Here is a 15,759-nt window from a genome sequence, read left to right on the forward strand (position 1 = left end):
TTAAATCCAGTCTCGAACAACATTGAGCTGTGCCAAGCCGATCAAGCCATTCGTCAACCCGTGGCATTGGATATGCTTCAAATTTTGACACAGCATTCACCTTGCGATAATCCACGCAGAATCCTGGAGGCTGATGCATACCTGGAGAAGAGAATGACCAGGGTGGTGCTGGCAGGATGGGAAGCCTGCAGGGCGGCACTATTTGCATGGGCCACCAGGATGGTGCCGGTAGCTTAGGGAGCCAGGGAGGCGCTGGCAGTTCAGCGGGTCAGGGAGGCGCCGGCAGTTCAGTGGGTCAGGGAGGCGCCGGCAGTTCAGTGGGTCAGGGAAGCGCCAGCAGTTCAGCGGGTCAGGGTTGCGGCGGCAGTTCAGCGGGTCAGGGAGACGCCGGCAGTTCAGCGGGTCAGGGAGACGCCGGCAGTTCAGCGGGTCAGGCAGGCGCCAGCAGTTCAGCGGGTCAGGGTTGCGGCGGCAGTTCAGCGGGTCAGGGAGGCGCCGGCAGTTCAGTGGGTCAGGGAGGCGCCGGCAGTTCAGTGGGTCAGGGAGGCGCCAGCAGTTCAGCGGGTCAGGGTTGCGGCGGCAGTTCAGCGGGTCAGGGAGGCGCCGGCAGTTCAGCGGGTCAGGGAGACGCCGGTAGTTCAGCGGGTCAGGGAGACGCCGGTAGTTCAGCGGGTCAGGGAGACGCCGGTAGTTCAGCGGGTCAGGGTTGCGGCGGCAGTTCAGCGGGTCAGGGTTGCAGCGGCAGTTCAGCGGGTCATGGAGACGCCGGCAGTTCAGGGGGTCAGGGAGACGCCGGTAGTTCAGCGGGTCAGGGAGACGCCGGTAGTTCAGCGGGTCAGGGAGACGCCGGTAGTTCAGCGGGTCAGGGAGACGCCGGCAGTTCAGGGGGTCAGGGAGACGCCGGTAGTTCAGCGGGTCAGGGAGACGCCGGTAGTTCAGCGGGTCAGGGAGACGCCGGTAGTTCAGCGGGTCAGGGAGACGCCGGCAGTTCAGCGGGTCAGGGTTGCGGCGGCAGTTCAGCGGGTCAGGGAGACGCCGGCAGTTCAGGGGGTCAGGGAGACGCCGGCAGTTCAGCGGGTCAGGGAGACGCCGGTAGTTCAGCGGGTCAGGGAGACGCCGGTAGTTCAGCGGGTCAGGGAGACGCCGGCAGTTCAGCGGGTCAGGGAGACGCCGGCAGTTCAGTGGGTCAGGGTTGCGGCGGCAGTTCATTGGGTCAGGGTTGTGACGGCAGTTCAGTGGGTCAGGGTTGCGGCGGCAGTTCAGCGGGTCAGGGAGACGCCGGCAGTTCAGTGGGTCAGGGAGACGCCGGCAGTTCAGTGGGTCAGGGTTGCAGCGGCAGTTCAGCGGGTCAGGGTTGCGGCGGCAGTTCAGTGGGTCAGGGTTGTGACGGCAGTTCAGTGGGTCAGGGTTGCGGCGGCAGTTCAGCGGGTCAGGGAGACGCCGGCAGTTCAGTGGGTCAGGGTTGCGGCGGCAGTTCAGTGGGTCAGGGTTGCGGCGGCAGTTCAGTGGGTCAGGGTTGCGGCGGCAGTTCAGTGGGTCAGGGTTGCGGCGGCAGTTCAGTGGGTCAGGGTTGCGGCGGCAGTTCAGTGGGTCAGGGTTGCGGCGGCAGTTCAGTGGGTCAGGGTTGTGGCAGCAGTTCAGCGGGTCAGGGTTGCGGCAGCAGTTCAGCGGGTCAGGGAGACGCCAGCAGTTCAGCGGGTCAGGAAAACATTTCTGGGAGCAGACTCTGGAGCGGGCTCAGGGGCTGGAGCCAATGTGTGTGTGTGTGGCCCAGAAACACATGCCAGCAGCAACGCACAGAGAAAGAACCACCTTTTCAATCTCACCAGGGCAGACACAAAGAGCAGACTCTAGAATTTCGCTCACTGGAGACGGACTCGGGAATTAAACTTTCTGGAGCGGATTCTGGGATTTCACTCTCTGGAACGAACTCAGGAATTTCAGACTCAGGAACACTCAGGTTCTCAAATTTCACTTGTTTTGTTTTTTAACTGTATTGTTTTTGGAACATTTACTTTTCTCAAGTGCAATTAGTTTTACCTAATTACATTTTTTTTTTTAAATAAAAAAAACTGTCCTTTTTAGATTTTACAATATTATATGGACTTGCAAAGCACAATTTTGCATTGGTGTTTCGAAGTTTGATGGTCAGGTTGTTGTAATCCAAAGAGGTTTTTGTTTTTTCATGATTTAGCTAAGCAATAGAGTAAAACAACAACAACATTTAGACCTTTTGTGAGCTCTGAACAAAAGACATATCATATCCTTTTGTGATATCCTTTTGTGACAAGTCAGTATGACTTATCTAATCGACGGGTCCATGGTAACTTCTCTACGGATGCTAAATTTATTGATATACCATATTCATATTTTGATGGCCATTATGAATGTTACTAATCTCAAAAACAATTAGTGTTTTAAATAAACATTATAAAATGTTAATATTGTAAATGCCTCATGATTAACTATGTTCTTACCAGGGAGGCTTTTCTCTTGTTGTTATTTTTGCTAGGTCACTTCAACCTTTTTAATGTTTTAAAAAGTGTTATTTTGTTTAAATTTATAAGTTTAGCCTAATATCCTAATGTTTTTTACCTTCACTCAAGTTTATTTTTGGCTAGATTGGACTCGTTATCTATACTTTTACTTAAGTATAATTTTTGAGTAGTTTTTACACCCATACCCGTGCCATTTTACTGTAGTTGCCATAGTAATTTGTTTGTTACGGAAGTTTGGCTCAAATCCAGATTACAATCCACCTTTAAGACACACACACACACACACACACACACACACACACACTGCTAGCAGAGAAGAAGACTGCACACATCCACAGCTATGCTGTCCTAGCCATGCAAAACTGACCGCTTCTCCACGTCTACATCACCCATTGACACCAGGAATGAAGACTTTGGAGTGTATATTAACACAAGGTAAACATTTAGAGAGTTTTAATGTTAAAACCTCGCGGTGAGTTGGATTGACACTTCTCTATGACGTCAATCTACCTATCTATCTCTCCAGCCGGCTAAAATCAGCTAGCATCTTAACCCATTCAAACACCTCTAAATATGTTATAACAACTGCTATTCAGCTGCAGACAGTGCATTTAACATCTAAGCTTGAGGCTTAAACCGGATTATGGATTGTTTTTTTTAACTCTGTAAACAGAGGAGGTGTTATAAATATGTTAGCTTGTTAGCTAACAGCCGAGAAACAACACGCGCGTTTGTTTACATAAACATTCATATACTTTACTTTTTTTAATCCTGACTAGGTGTTTGATAACAACTAGTGTACAAGTTGCTGTTTGATAATATCTAATTTGTTCAGCAATGTCTTTAAAAAAAATCTTTGTCAGGTAAAATAACCTGTCTCAGAGCTAAGTCACTTTAGTAGAATGTTACATTTAACTATGTTGCATTATTATTTAATTTCAAATGCAAAGATTTAACTTTAGTTCATATTCATGGGTTTCCCCTTACAATGAAGTGCTTTTGTGGGGCCATGCTACTTATTTTCAGGCACACCATGAGAAACACAGTAGTAAACACCTATTGGTTCATTGTGTGTCTGTCTTTCTTACCATGAAAATGACATGCTACTCTCCACTGGATCTTAAAGCAGGGCTTTTCATTCTTTAGATGGCCATCATGGACCCCCAAAATATCATTTGCGTCCGAGGGGCCCTCATCCTAAAATTTTTAAAAAGACATACATTTTCATGTATAAAGACCCAATTAATACTGTGAAAAATGTATATTATGTGTAAATAAATTATTCACTGCAGTACTGCACTGTTAGATGTAAGTTGGATATGTTTTATTCAATTAATATATTTATTATAAATAATACATTTTAATCAAATGTATTCATTTAATATTTATTTTAATTTGTTATAATCATTTATTATTTCAATTTTAGTCATGTATTGTTTATTTATTTTAGTTAAGTTTATTTTAGAGTAAGTTTAATCTTTTGTTTTTACATGGTTGCACTGCTTTTCTTATTTGTATTTATTTACATTTTAATTATTTATTTATTTGTTTTAATCAAAGTTTTTATTTATTTTTTGTTTAAATCAAATTGTATTTAAATTTATTTATTTTAATCAAATTGACTATTTATTGTATAATCAAGTTTTATTTAGGCCTATTTATTTATTTTAATATTTTTTACTTGTTTATTTTAATAATGCTTTATTGATTTTAATCTAATACAATTTAGTTTCTTTTATTAAATTGTGTGTTTATTAAAATGTTTAAATTGTAATATTTTTTTTAGTTAGATTTAAAACAAAATTGTATTATTATTTATCTTATTTTTTATTTTTATATCTACTACACCTCATCATTGATGAGGTTCCCTAAACTTTTTAAAATATATTTTTATATTTAAAAAATAAATGATACACTTATTTTCCATAAACTTTTCCATGGACCCTCTTGAGTGTAAAATAATACCATGACTCCTCTATGTGCTTAAATATAAAAATAGTGTTTATTTATATTTAGGCTGCATGTATTGATATTCAACACATGAGTCAAAAATGCTCCAAACATTCCTAAAAATGCAGTCTAGTCAGGCAGGCGACTGTTTGTTTGCGATGCATCTGATGCCTTCTTTGACGTGAGTGTATGTGTTGTACCACAGAGTAGTATGCTGGACGTGGGAAAGTGGCCGGTGTTCGCCCTCCTGCCCCCCGAGGAGCTGCGGCTCGTCCGTCAAGCCTGTGTGTTCGGCAGCGCAGCCAATGAGGCCATCTACGTTACCGTCAATGATGAGGTGCAGTAATGCTGAAAGCCTGTAATGGACAGAGCGAGCATTAACGAGGACAGATCCTCGCTGTTCATTAGGTTGGGTGGAGCTCGTGCTCCCTCCCTCACACACACACACACACACACACACACACACACACACACACACACACACACACACACACACAGAGGATGTGGATTTTTTTGAAGGGGCACTTGAAAGAAAATTTTACTTGCGCGACCGGACTGATTACAAGAATAACTCAGGAATCACCAAAACGTGAGATTGAATCTGTTTTTATTACATTTCGTGTAAGTGGCGATCGATAGCGCATAATAATATATAATGTACTGACGGGTTACATTAGTTAACATATTGCGGTAAATATTCAAAATGTGGATGAATGTTTTTATATTTATACCATATGTTACAGACACTACAGGTGAATAGGGTAACATTTTAAAATGATAGATCTCACCATGAAACTTCCTCAGTTGATTACTTACACAAGTATATAAAAAAAATGTATTACAAGTTTTTTTAATTTGTATGTTTGATTATGCAAATTAGGCATTATCTCATTAAATATGCGCACTTTTGCATATATTTTCAGGGGATAGATCTGAACATATGATAAAGCCAGGTTCAAAATTATTTTTTCATTTTGATTACACACAAGATGAAAGATGTTCAGAGGGATTTCAGGATATATGCTTTCATTACCTAGGAAATCTAAATATACTGTCCATAGCCTTAAAAAATCGATTTTCGCCATATTTATTTTATTAAAATGTCACATAAATCAGGCCAGGAATTATTTATTAACAAATCCCTCTGAACTTATCTTCAGAATACTGCTAAGTGTATAACTGGAAAGTTTGGTGTACAGGTGCTACATAGGCTGAGATGTTTATACTGGAGGATGACAAAAAACTAATTTTGAGAAAAAGGCATTTAAAGATTTGTAATGTACAAATTTATACTTTTTTAGTGGAAACAACTATTTACTGACACAATATCTTATCAAATCATTAGCAACAACAATACAAACCACCTAAATCACATCAAAACTTATAAACAGCATTTATGGCCTTCAACTGAGCAGAAAAACAGTCAAAAACACACATCTAAATGTCAGAGCGCGTCACGTGATTCATCTGAACGAATCAGGTTGTCAGAAATTGACATCAGTCAATGAGATTTCGCTTTTAGAGTTAAATGCCCATTGTACTTTCACGATTGGTTGCTGATAAAAAGGAAATGACCATATTTGGATCCGACAGCATTGTACAGAAGAGAGAGCGCTTTCCAACAGTGTATGTGATGACAGGGTGCAGACAGCGATCACGGAGCGATTTATAACGCCAACTTTTGATGATTTTTAGTTTGGACTTTTTTCACCACAGGTCTGAAAGAAGACATGTTATTGAAGACAAATAGCCCAAAATCTCAAAATTGACCAGTGAAAAACAACAACAATGTTTTTGCCTGCCGTGTCTCGCCTTAAGCAACATCCCACGACCAAGAGGGGGGTTTTCCTGAATACCATCACGATTGAAAATGCGACACTGATTTCACACGACAATTCAATAAACAAGTTAATGTTAAGTCACTTACATTTTAGACGCAATATTGTCTGTTTTTGTTCTGTTTTAGCAGCGAAACAAAGATCACAGGAGAATCATATGACGGATGACCTACCAATCGTTCATTTACATATACTTTATTTTTCTAGTGTTTTATTTACAGTTTTAGACCGTATATATTGAATTTTATTGAGTCGAAGATTCAACGACCCATTCATAAACAACCGTGGCTGCGTCCGAAATCGCATACTTCCCTACTGTATGTAGCCGGACAAAATAAGTATGTCTGAATTTACTGTACTCGTAAAAGAGCAAAAGTATAGTACCCGGATGACCTACATCTAGTGTTTTATTTACAGTTTTAGACCGTATATATTGAATTTTATTGTCCGTATTCCGTAACATAATTCATTTTTGAACTGGTGCATTTAAGTGTGTCAGGGTGAGTTGAAATCTAGTCCACAGCAGACAAAACAGTTTTGTCGAGCCCTGCACAGATACACCGATAGGAAAGAGACAAAGCCAGAGTGATCTTGGGCTGCCGATAAGCAGATAGAGTGAGGCTATATTTAGGCCTGTAATGCTAACACAAGCCTTGTTTGCTTCCTGAGAGGAGCTTTGGTGGACGTCCTGAGCCTGGACACTTCCTTTTTTTAGCCGGTTTCCTTTTAGATAGATATTTGAATAGTAAACAACACAAAACATGGAGAAGACTTAACCATTTACCTTTACAACGAAGGTTTTGTCATCAAAACATGTCTTGAGAAAGTTTCAACGCATTAGCAGGGATCAAGTGCTAAAGTGACAACACAGTTTGCTGTGTAAACAGGAGTGTAACTGTTAGTTACGCTAGGAGGAGCGATCAGAGCCGTGACTATCCGCAAACCCTCTTTTGGTGTTGAAAAACGAATGTTTGGAAGACACTAAGTGACAAACTAGCGCTGAAAAAGCGCGGACACAGTTATTTTTTATGGCTGACCATATTGCATACGCATTAGGTACGAGAGGCTGTGCTTTATCCACTGATCTATATAATAACATTATATCATTATTGTATAATTAATTGTCATTATATAGATCAGTGGCTGTATCGTGAATAAGTCGAAGCGGAGCGTGCCTGCAACCCAGGGGGGCAGTGTTTCGGAAGACACTGAAGCTTCCCTGGGCGCCGCCATTGGCTAGCGGACCCCCACCTGCTGTTAGCACTCCATTGACTCCCATTCATTTTGGCGTCACTTTGACTGCGAATAACTTTACATCTGAGGCGTTTAAAGACACCGTTTGTCCATTGTTTATTTCTAAAGAAACACGAAAATGTATAAAATGCTCCATTACCTTGTACCTTACGTTATGGCCCCGTAGAAGCAGTTTTTGTAAAAATAGGCTAACGATTGCGTCATAACCGCGCGACTCTGTCGCACAAGTCGAGAAATTACCGTATGGACAGGCAGAGAAGCTCGCAAGCAATCGGGAGGACGTGGAGGCATAAAGTCAAGGGAGAAGCCCATAGAGAGAGATAAAGTTGCTCCTGCTGCTAGCTCATGGACAGCTAATGCTCACGCTCTCCGACTCGTGTGAGATTCGTAAGGGAATGATTCAGATTTCTCTCGGCACAGCTACTAGAAGACCTACAGGTTGCTCACGTCTCATCTACGTCGTCAAGCTCAGTTTGAGCCTGCGCAGTTCGCCTGCCGATCAGGAAGTGAGTGCTTCAAATTGACTTCACTTCTCTCCGTTGAAACCTATGGGGTCGCTGTGTCCAGTTTATATACTGTCTATGCTGCAACCCCTTCAGCCGTGACTTATTCCAAGATGGCGCCAGTGTGTGTGGCAGGCCGTCTGGTGTCTCTAGCCTTAATTGTGTTTGTGTTGTTTTTACTAACTGTTTTTTAACAATGTGGACTCTCTACTGGTGTATGATCGCCAGATACTGCTGAACATTAGATCAAATATGGAAAATATGATAATTTATAATTCTGGTGGATCGAAAACCTTACATCACCAGCATGAGGTACCTGCATATCTCTGCCGAACGCCGTTCTCTGCTCGGAAGAAAAAGCGACTTAAACGTCGGGGAAAACGTGGCGGCCTGCTGATAAAAATTAAATCCCGTCTGGCAGTTTCCCGCAATCTCCGTAGAACATTAGCGGAGTATCAGATAGCTGACTGCAACTATATTTCCATGCGTTCTTTGGATCCTGTTTACACCTGGCTGGTACCGGTGGTCGATGCCGACAAGGAGTCCAGGGCTCCTCGTTCCGTGTCCCCCCGCTTTCGGAGAGGTGGAGTCAACACATCGTGTCTACGGGTGTTGGACCGTGAGCCCCGGACAGCAAAAAACCCTGTTCCGGCCAGGATTGCCCTGGTAAATGCCAAACAAAACTTTTATCTTAAAATGATTTTTATACCTCAAATAACCTGGATCTACTGTGCGTGACTGAAACTTGGATGAACGAGGGTGAGTTAAGCCCCTTTTCAGAGATTTTACCCTTAAACTGTGACTTTTTTAACTCTCCACGACTTAAAGGACGGGGTGGAGGAATTGCGATTATTTTTAAGGAAAAATTAAACTGTCGACGTGTGATGTGCAACTTCTACTCAAGCTTTGAGCTGACTGTATTTGAGCTGAATCAACCTGACCCAGTGCTATGCGCTGTGATTTATCGTCCTCCCAAATACCATAAAGACTTCATAAACGACTTTGCAGATTTTCTGGCAGAAATCATGCCGAAGTATGACAGAGTTTTAATTGTTGGAGATTTTAACATCCATATATGTTGTCCCTCCAAGCCATTGGTTAAAGACTTCTTAAATCTCACGGAGTCGTTCAACTTGATGCAGTTTGTGGCTGGCTCTACACATGAGCACGGACACACATTAGACCTGGTTTTATCGTGTGGTCTACCTGTTACCAATATTAATGTTTGTGATGCTACTTTTTCTGACCACATGCCTGTGTTATTCTAGATTTCTTGTTTCTGTAGTCCTAAACCATGTCCTCCTGCTCGTCGCTGTCGCTCATTTAACTCTTTAACTGCAGAACAGTTTACTGATGTTTTTAATAGCACAAACATGGCCTTCTCAGTGTCCACTCAGCATTATAATACTGATGAGTTAACATCATTGTTTTATACTTCTTGTCAAAATGCACTGGACATTGTTGCCCCTTTCAGGACTATTCGTGCTAAGCCAAAATCTGAACCGTGGCTAAATGACATTACCCGTGCTGCTAGGCACGAGTGCAGGAGAGTGGAACGCCAGTGGAAAAAAGATAGGCTACAGGTTTCGTCTGAGATCTTGAAAAACAGCTTGTTTATATATCAAAAAACTGTAAAAATGGTAAAGTCAAGGTATTTTTCAAATGTCATCGCAAATAATTCTCACAAACCTGGTGTTCTGTTCAACACTATTAATTCTGTTTTATTCATTTTTTGTGTAAAGGGTACCGCATTACAATGGTTTAGATCATATCTGGGTAAAAGAACTTTCTCGGTACGTCTTGGGGAATTTGTGTCTTCCACTGCATCTCTTGCATGTGGAGTCCCTCAGGGTTCCATTCTTGGACCCATTTTATTTTCTTTATATATATTACCTTTAGGGTCCATATTTAGGAAACATGGCATCTCGTTTCACTGTTATGCAGATGATTCGCAACTCTATCTGCCTTTGAAACGAAACAATGCAAACTCTATAGCACCTTTGTTGAGATGTCTTGAGGATATTAAAGCCTGGATGGCCTCCGATTTCTTAGTTTAATGAAGATAAAACTGAAATCATTTTGTTTCGACCTGGTGGTACCATTAATGCCCCTGATGTAGATCTTGGCGACTTAAAGTCATATGTGAAGCCCGTTGTAAAAAACCTAGGTGTTTTAATGGACGGTGACTTTAAACTAGATAAACAGATTAATTTGGTACTTAAATCATGTTTTTATCAGTTAAGGCAATTATCTAAAGTCAAGTCTTTTGTATCTTTTACTGATTTTGAGAAGGTCATCCACGCTTTTATATCATCCCGCCTGGACTATTGTAATAGTCTATATGTAGGCATTGGTGAGGCATCTCTAACACGTTTGCAGAGGGTACAAAATGCGGCTGCACGTCTATTAACAAGGACACGCAAACAGGATCACATTACACCTATATTAGCTTCCCTTCACTGGTTGCCAGTTCGTTTTAGAATTGATTTTAAGATCTTACTCTTAGTTTTTAAATCATTAAATAATACTGCTCCTAAATACCTCTCAGATCTATTACAGCCATATGTTCCATCCAGAGCACTTAGATCTGCTGGGCAACTGCTTTTGGTTTCTCCCAATGCAAGATTAAAGAGCAGAGGTGACCGTGCCTTTGCAGTGATGGCCCCGAAACTCTGGAATAATTTACCTTTGTACATTAGGCAGGCACCTTCACTTGCAGTTTTTAAATCACATTTAAAAACATATTTGTATGGTACTGCATATAACACAGTATGAGAGTTACTTGTTACTTGTCGTTTTTTGCTTTGTTGTTTTTTTTGATGAAAGTTGCTTTGTTGTTTTTTTTGCTTTGTTGTTTTTTCTGTATGCACCTTGGTGAACACCTGCGGTTGTAAAAAGGTGCTCTATAAATAAACTTTGATTTGATTTGATTTATTCACGATACAGCACTTGCCTCGTGTACCTACCTTATTGCTTTTATAAAACGGTTACCACACAATGCAAATATTAAAGCCGAAAAGTATTTATTTATGCAACTTTCATGAAGTAAAATCACTAAAAGCTTTCCTTCCGCTGGAAAAAATAGTCCCTGACCGTAAACAGTTACATATATTATTTCGCCAATAGATGGCGGCAAAGACTGTCTTTATGAGTGAGTCAGTCAGTAGAGAAGACTTTTACATTGAAATTCTTGTGATCGCGGAGAAGAAAGACGCAACTGACAGATGACTATGGGCACGGGAAAACCCCTTAACAGTTAAAAAGACAATATGTCGCAGCGGACATTCAAACGGATTTTTTTTAAATTATGAATATAGGACTGAGCTGAAGGCAAATGCTATGTCTACTGTAAATGCAGGTACACTCGCTTACTCGATCTCTCTTCAATGAATGTGTTTATGTTGCTAAGAGTGGTTGCTAGGGGTGTTGTGTAGTGATACATAGAACCGTTGGGTGAAGCGGTCATAGTCGTGTTTTATCGTGAATCAAACACAGCTATTGACCTATCATAATCAAGGATTGGAACTTAGAGTATTTAAAGGGGTCATGAACTGCATTTTCTTTTTAAATTTCAGTTTTCTTTGAGGTCCGCTTAATCTTAGAAAGGTTTTTACATCAAAAACATCCTAATTTAGAAGTAATAGGCTAATTTCTATCCTGTTTTTGACCCTCCCTTTCACACTTTTTGATTGATTTCACACATTCACGACTTGGAAGTAAACGCCCACTGCTATGATTGGGTAACAGTTTTGCATATTAAAATGATATTCAACCACGCCACTACACGTGTGAATTCTGGGAAATTTTTAAAACCTCACCGAATTATGAATGAATGTACCATCGTCATTCTTCTATTCTCCTTTCATCATTTACAGTAAAGTGAGCACATATCATCTGACAGACAAAGCAATAGTGACGCATGGAAAAAACACAGTTACTCAAACTTGTGTGTTGTGTTGCGACATTACTGTCGAATCCAATATTAGTCATCTCTGCATCATCTTTTATTTTTTTGTCTCTCTGTCTTGTTTAAAAACAAATGTGTTTATTACAAATAAAGTTCATCCTCGCTTTCTTAATGTTAGGATTACAAGGATGCAAAGACTGTGTTTTTCCACGACTTGGCACTTTAAAACGTCTTGTAATCCTCAGAAGTGTCTCTGGTTTTGTTGCTGGAGTAATCCTGTGTTTGCGTCACTCTCGTATTTACTACTATATGACTCGTGTGAATCGGTGGGCGGGACTAAAGAGGCAATGATGTAGAAGCAGATCTTTCATCACACTATGAGGTCATACTAAAACAAGTCGAAATTTTGATTTCTCAATTCACACTTCACAACCACTTTAAATCATGCAGCGTGATTTAGTAAGGTTTTACTAAGTCAGTTTACTGGTATTTGCAAGAGTATTTAAAGGGAACATATCATGACAATCTGACTTTTTCCATGTTTAAGTGCTATAATCGTGTCCTGTGCCTCTACCAACCCAAAAACTGTGAAAAGTGACAACCCAGTAACTTTGTTTATGTAAGCCTGCAAGCCTGTCTCTGCAAGCATGTAAAAAAAAAAAAAAAAAACAGTAACCAGTTCTAACGCAATGGCAAAAGTTCGAGCAAACTGTTCTGTCGTTGCTGCACAGACGAGCACTGAACACTATTAGACCAAAACATGCAACAGCTGTCTTATAAAGACCTCAGGGAACTGTCAACTTGTGTCAGAGTTAAACATGACTGTACATGCAAGTCGATGACATGAATCAATGTAACTCCACTACAACTACATGCATGTATCTAGACTTTCCATTAACCATTCAGAAACGTCCAGGTGCGTCTAAAAGTTGCACCCTCTTCCCGAGTCTCTCCGTAAGGCGGCACTCCACTACGGGTTATTTCTGAGATTTTGGATGAGTACGATTATTTGTGTTTTGTTATTGCCGGAGTATCCGAAGCTCGTGTAAAGGATCGACCGTCTTCTGAATGGAGGCGGGGGAGCAGCAGCTCATTTGCATTTAAAGGGACACACACACAAAAATGGTGCGTTTTTGCTTGCACCCAAAAACGGGCAAATTTGACAAGCTATAATAAATGATCTGGGGGGTATGTTGAGCTTAAATTTCACAGACACATTCTGGGGACGCAAAGGGGGCATTATGTCACCATTAACGGGCAAAAAAAAGCATGCTTTAACCCTTTTTGTCCTTGACATGCTGTGGTAGTTGCTGTAGGAGGAGGAATCTCAGAGAGCGCATGGTAGAAGTGAAGTGTATCCACTCAGAGGAAGAGGTTATCACACTCAGAAGAACTTTAGACAATCCCATCTGTGTTTTTATGGGATTGCGATCTCTCTCGCTAATTTTCCCTCTTTAGTATATCTGGCACATGGTCCATAATGAATTATAAGTAAACTTTATATAAAACTCATGTGAGAACCATTCATACCCAAACTGATGTGTTTGTGTGTCCGCCCGCAGGTGTTTGCACTTGGGACAAACTGCAGTGGCTGTCTGGGCCTCGGGGACACGCAGAGCTCCATTGAGCCCAGGCGGATCGACATCTTGTGCGGGAAGAAAATTGTCTCTTTGAGCTACGGCACAGGGCCGCACGTGGTCATCGCCACTGCAGGTTTGACACATCTTTTTAACATGGAACAATGATTTGGTATTTTGTTGTACCAAATAATTTTGGTTGCAGGATGGGGAAATTACATATCCTACCATGGTAAATGATTTTCACTTGATTATGCTGAGGTGGCCTATTTAACCTTCTGGCGCTTCCAAGGATGAAACATAATTCATATTCATAGCCTATTAATAACAACATAAAAGCAGCCCAATATTCTAATAATAATAATCAGTGTTTGGTGCTTCTTTTAAAGGAACACGCCAACTTTTTGGGACTTTAGCTTATTCACCGTATCCTCCAGAGTTAGACAAGTCCATACATACCCTTCTCATCTCCGTGCGTGCCGTAACTCTGTCTGACGCACCCACCGCTAGCCTAGCTTAGCACAAAGACTGGAGGTAAACAGCTCCAGCTAGCATACTGCTCCCAGTAAGTGACAAAATAACGCCAACATTTTCCTATTTACATGTTGTGATTTGTATAGTCACAGCGTGTACAAATAACAAGGTCACATGAGACACAGCCATCTTCTAATATACATACTGGGAACTATATTATCAGAAGGCGAAGCACTGCTACTTCTGCGGAGTGATCATCTTGCAGCGCCTGAGAAGACCCGTGGTGAGGAGAAGAGAGTTCGCTCAGAGCGTTGCGCTAATCACTCCGCAGAAGTAGCAGTGCTTCGCCTTCTGATAATATAGTTCCCAGTATGTATATTAGAAGATGGCTGTGTCTCATGTGACCTTGTTATTTGTACACGCTGTGACTATACAAATACAGCCACAGCCATCTTCTAATATACATACTGGGAACTATATTATCAGAAGGCGAAGCACTGCTACTTCTGCGGAGTGATTAGCGCAACGCTCTGAGCGAACTCTCTTCTCCTCACCACGGGTCTTCTCAGGCGCTGCAAGATGATCACTCCGCAGAAGTAGCAGTGCTTCGCCTTCTGAGAATATAGTTCCCAGTATGTATATTAGAAGATTGCTGTGTCTCGTGTGACCTTGTTATTTGTACACGCTGTGACTATACAAATCTCAACATGTAAATAGGAAAATGTTGGCGTTATTTTGTCACGTATTGGGAGCAGTATGCTAGCTGGAGCAGTTTACCTCCAGTCTTTGTGCTAAGCTAGGCTAGCGGTGAGTGCGTCAGACAGAGTTATCCCCCAGAGTTATCTCTGGGGGATACGATAAATAAGCTAAAGTCCCAAAAAGTCGGTGTGTTCCTTAAAGTCATGCATTACAATATTACGTTACTCTGTAAAAAAGTAACTCATTGTGTTAGTTACTTTTTATGGAAAATAATGTGCTACGTTACTTTTGCGCAACTTTTTCTCCCCCGGGCTGCGCCTGCATGTTTGTTATTTTAATAAACCTTTCACACCAAAAGTGAATTGAATAAGCCTCAGGCTGAAGGAAATGCAGATTCACACCTGTCCAGTAGCAGGCGCCGCTCAAACAAACCTTTCAGCTGTGCTGCTATTCTGGATCACAAAAGAATAAGAATAAGAATACAATATCAAGGGAAATAATCAACCATTATTATTTTATCTTTACTGTGCAGCCCATTCAACAGTGGTCATATATGTGACCCTGGATCACAAAACCAGTCACAAGTCGCACGGGTAGCCTATATTTGTAGCAATAGCCAACAATACATTGTATGGGTCAAAATTATCGCTTTTTCTTTATGCCAAAAATCATTAGAATGTTAATTAAAGATCATGATCCATGAAGATATTTCATAAATTTCCTACCTTAAATATATCAAAATTGTATTTTTGTGCGTGAATGCTGCACAATCGTGAACATAAATGAAAAACTTTAAAGGCGATTTTATCAATATTTAGATTTTTTTGCGCCCTCAGATTCAGATGTTCAAATAGTTGTATCTCTGCCAAATATTGTCCTATCCTATACACCAATGGGAAGCTTATTTATTCAGCTTTCAGATGATGCATAAATCTCAATTAAAAAAATTGACCCATAAGGTTTTGTGGTCCAGGGTCACACACCGGTATGATCATGTATACGCTGGAGTCTTGTCCCTAATGATATTTACACTAGTTTGTCAGGATGTAAATGCATATA

The 15,759-nt window shown here is 41.3% G+C and overlaps 1 protein-coding gene across 2 annotated transcripts in view; it reads left to right on the forward strand.

Moving 5' to 3' along the window:
* Positions 1–2,675: 2,675 nt before the first annotated feature.
* Positions 2,676–15,759, forward strand: part of rcbtb2 (regulator of chromosome condensation (RCC1) and BTB (POZ) domain containing protein 2) — a 40,501-nt gene continuing 27,417 nt past the window's right edge. The window contains exons 1-3 of one of the 2 annotated variants that reach the window (XM_079610900.1): positions 2,676–2,933; positions 4,654–4,785; positions 13,513–13,663. In XM_079610900.1, coding sequence (XP_079467026.1) covers positions 4,660–4,785; positions 13,513–13,663 — 277 coding nt within the window. In that variant the 5' untranslated portion in view covers positions 2,676–2,933; positions 4,654–4,659. The remainder of the gene's footprint in view (positions 2,934–4,653; positions 4,786–13,512; positions 13,664–15,759) is intronic. The other variant, XM_079610901.1, reaches the window with a different exon arrangement.

The sequence above is a fragment of the Phoxinus phoxinus genome (genome assembly GCF_949152265.1).
Source record: "Phoxinus phoxinus genome assembly, chromosome: 4".
Lineage (NCBI taxonomy): Eukaryota > Metazoa > Chordata > Actinopteri > Cypriniformes > Leuciscidae > Phoxinus > Phoxinus phoxinus.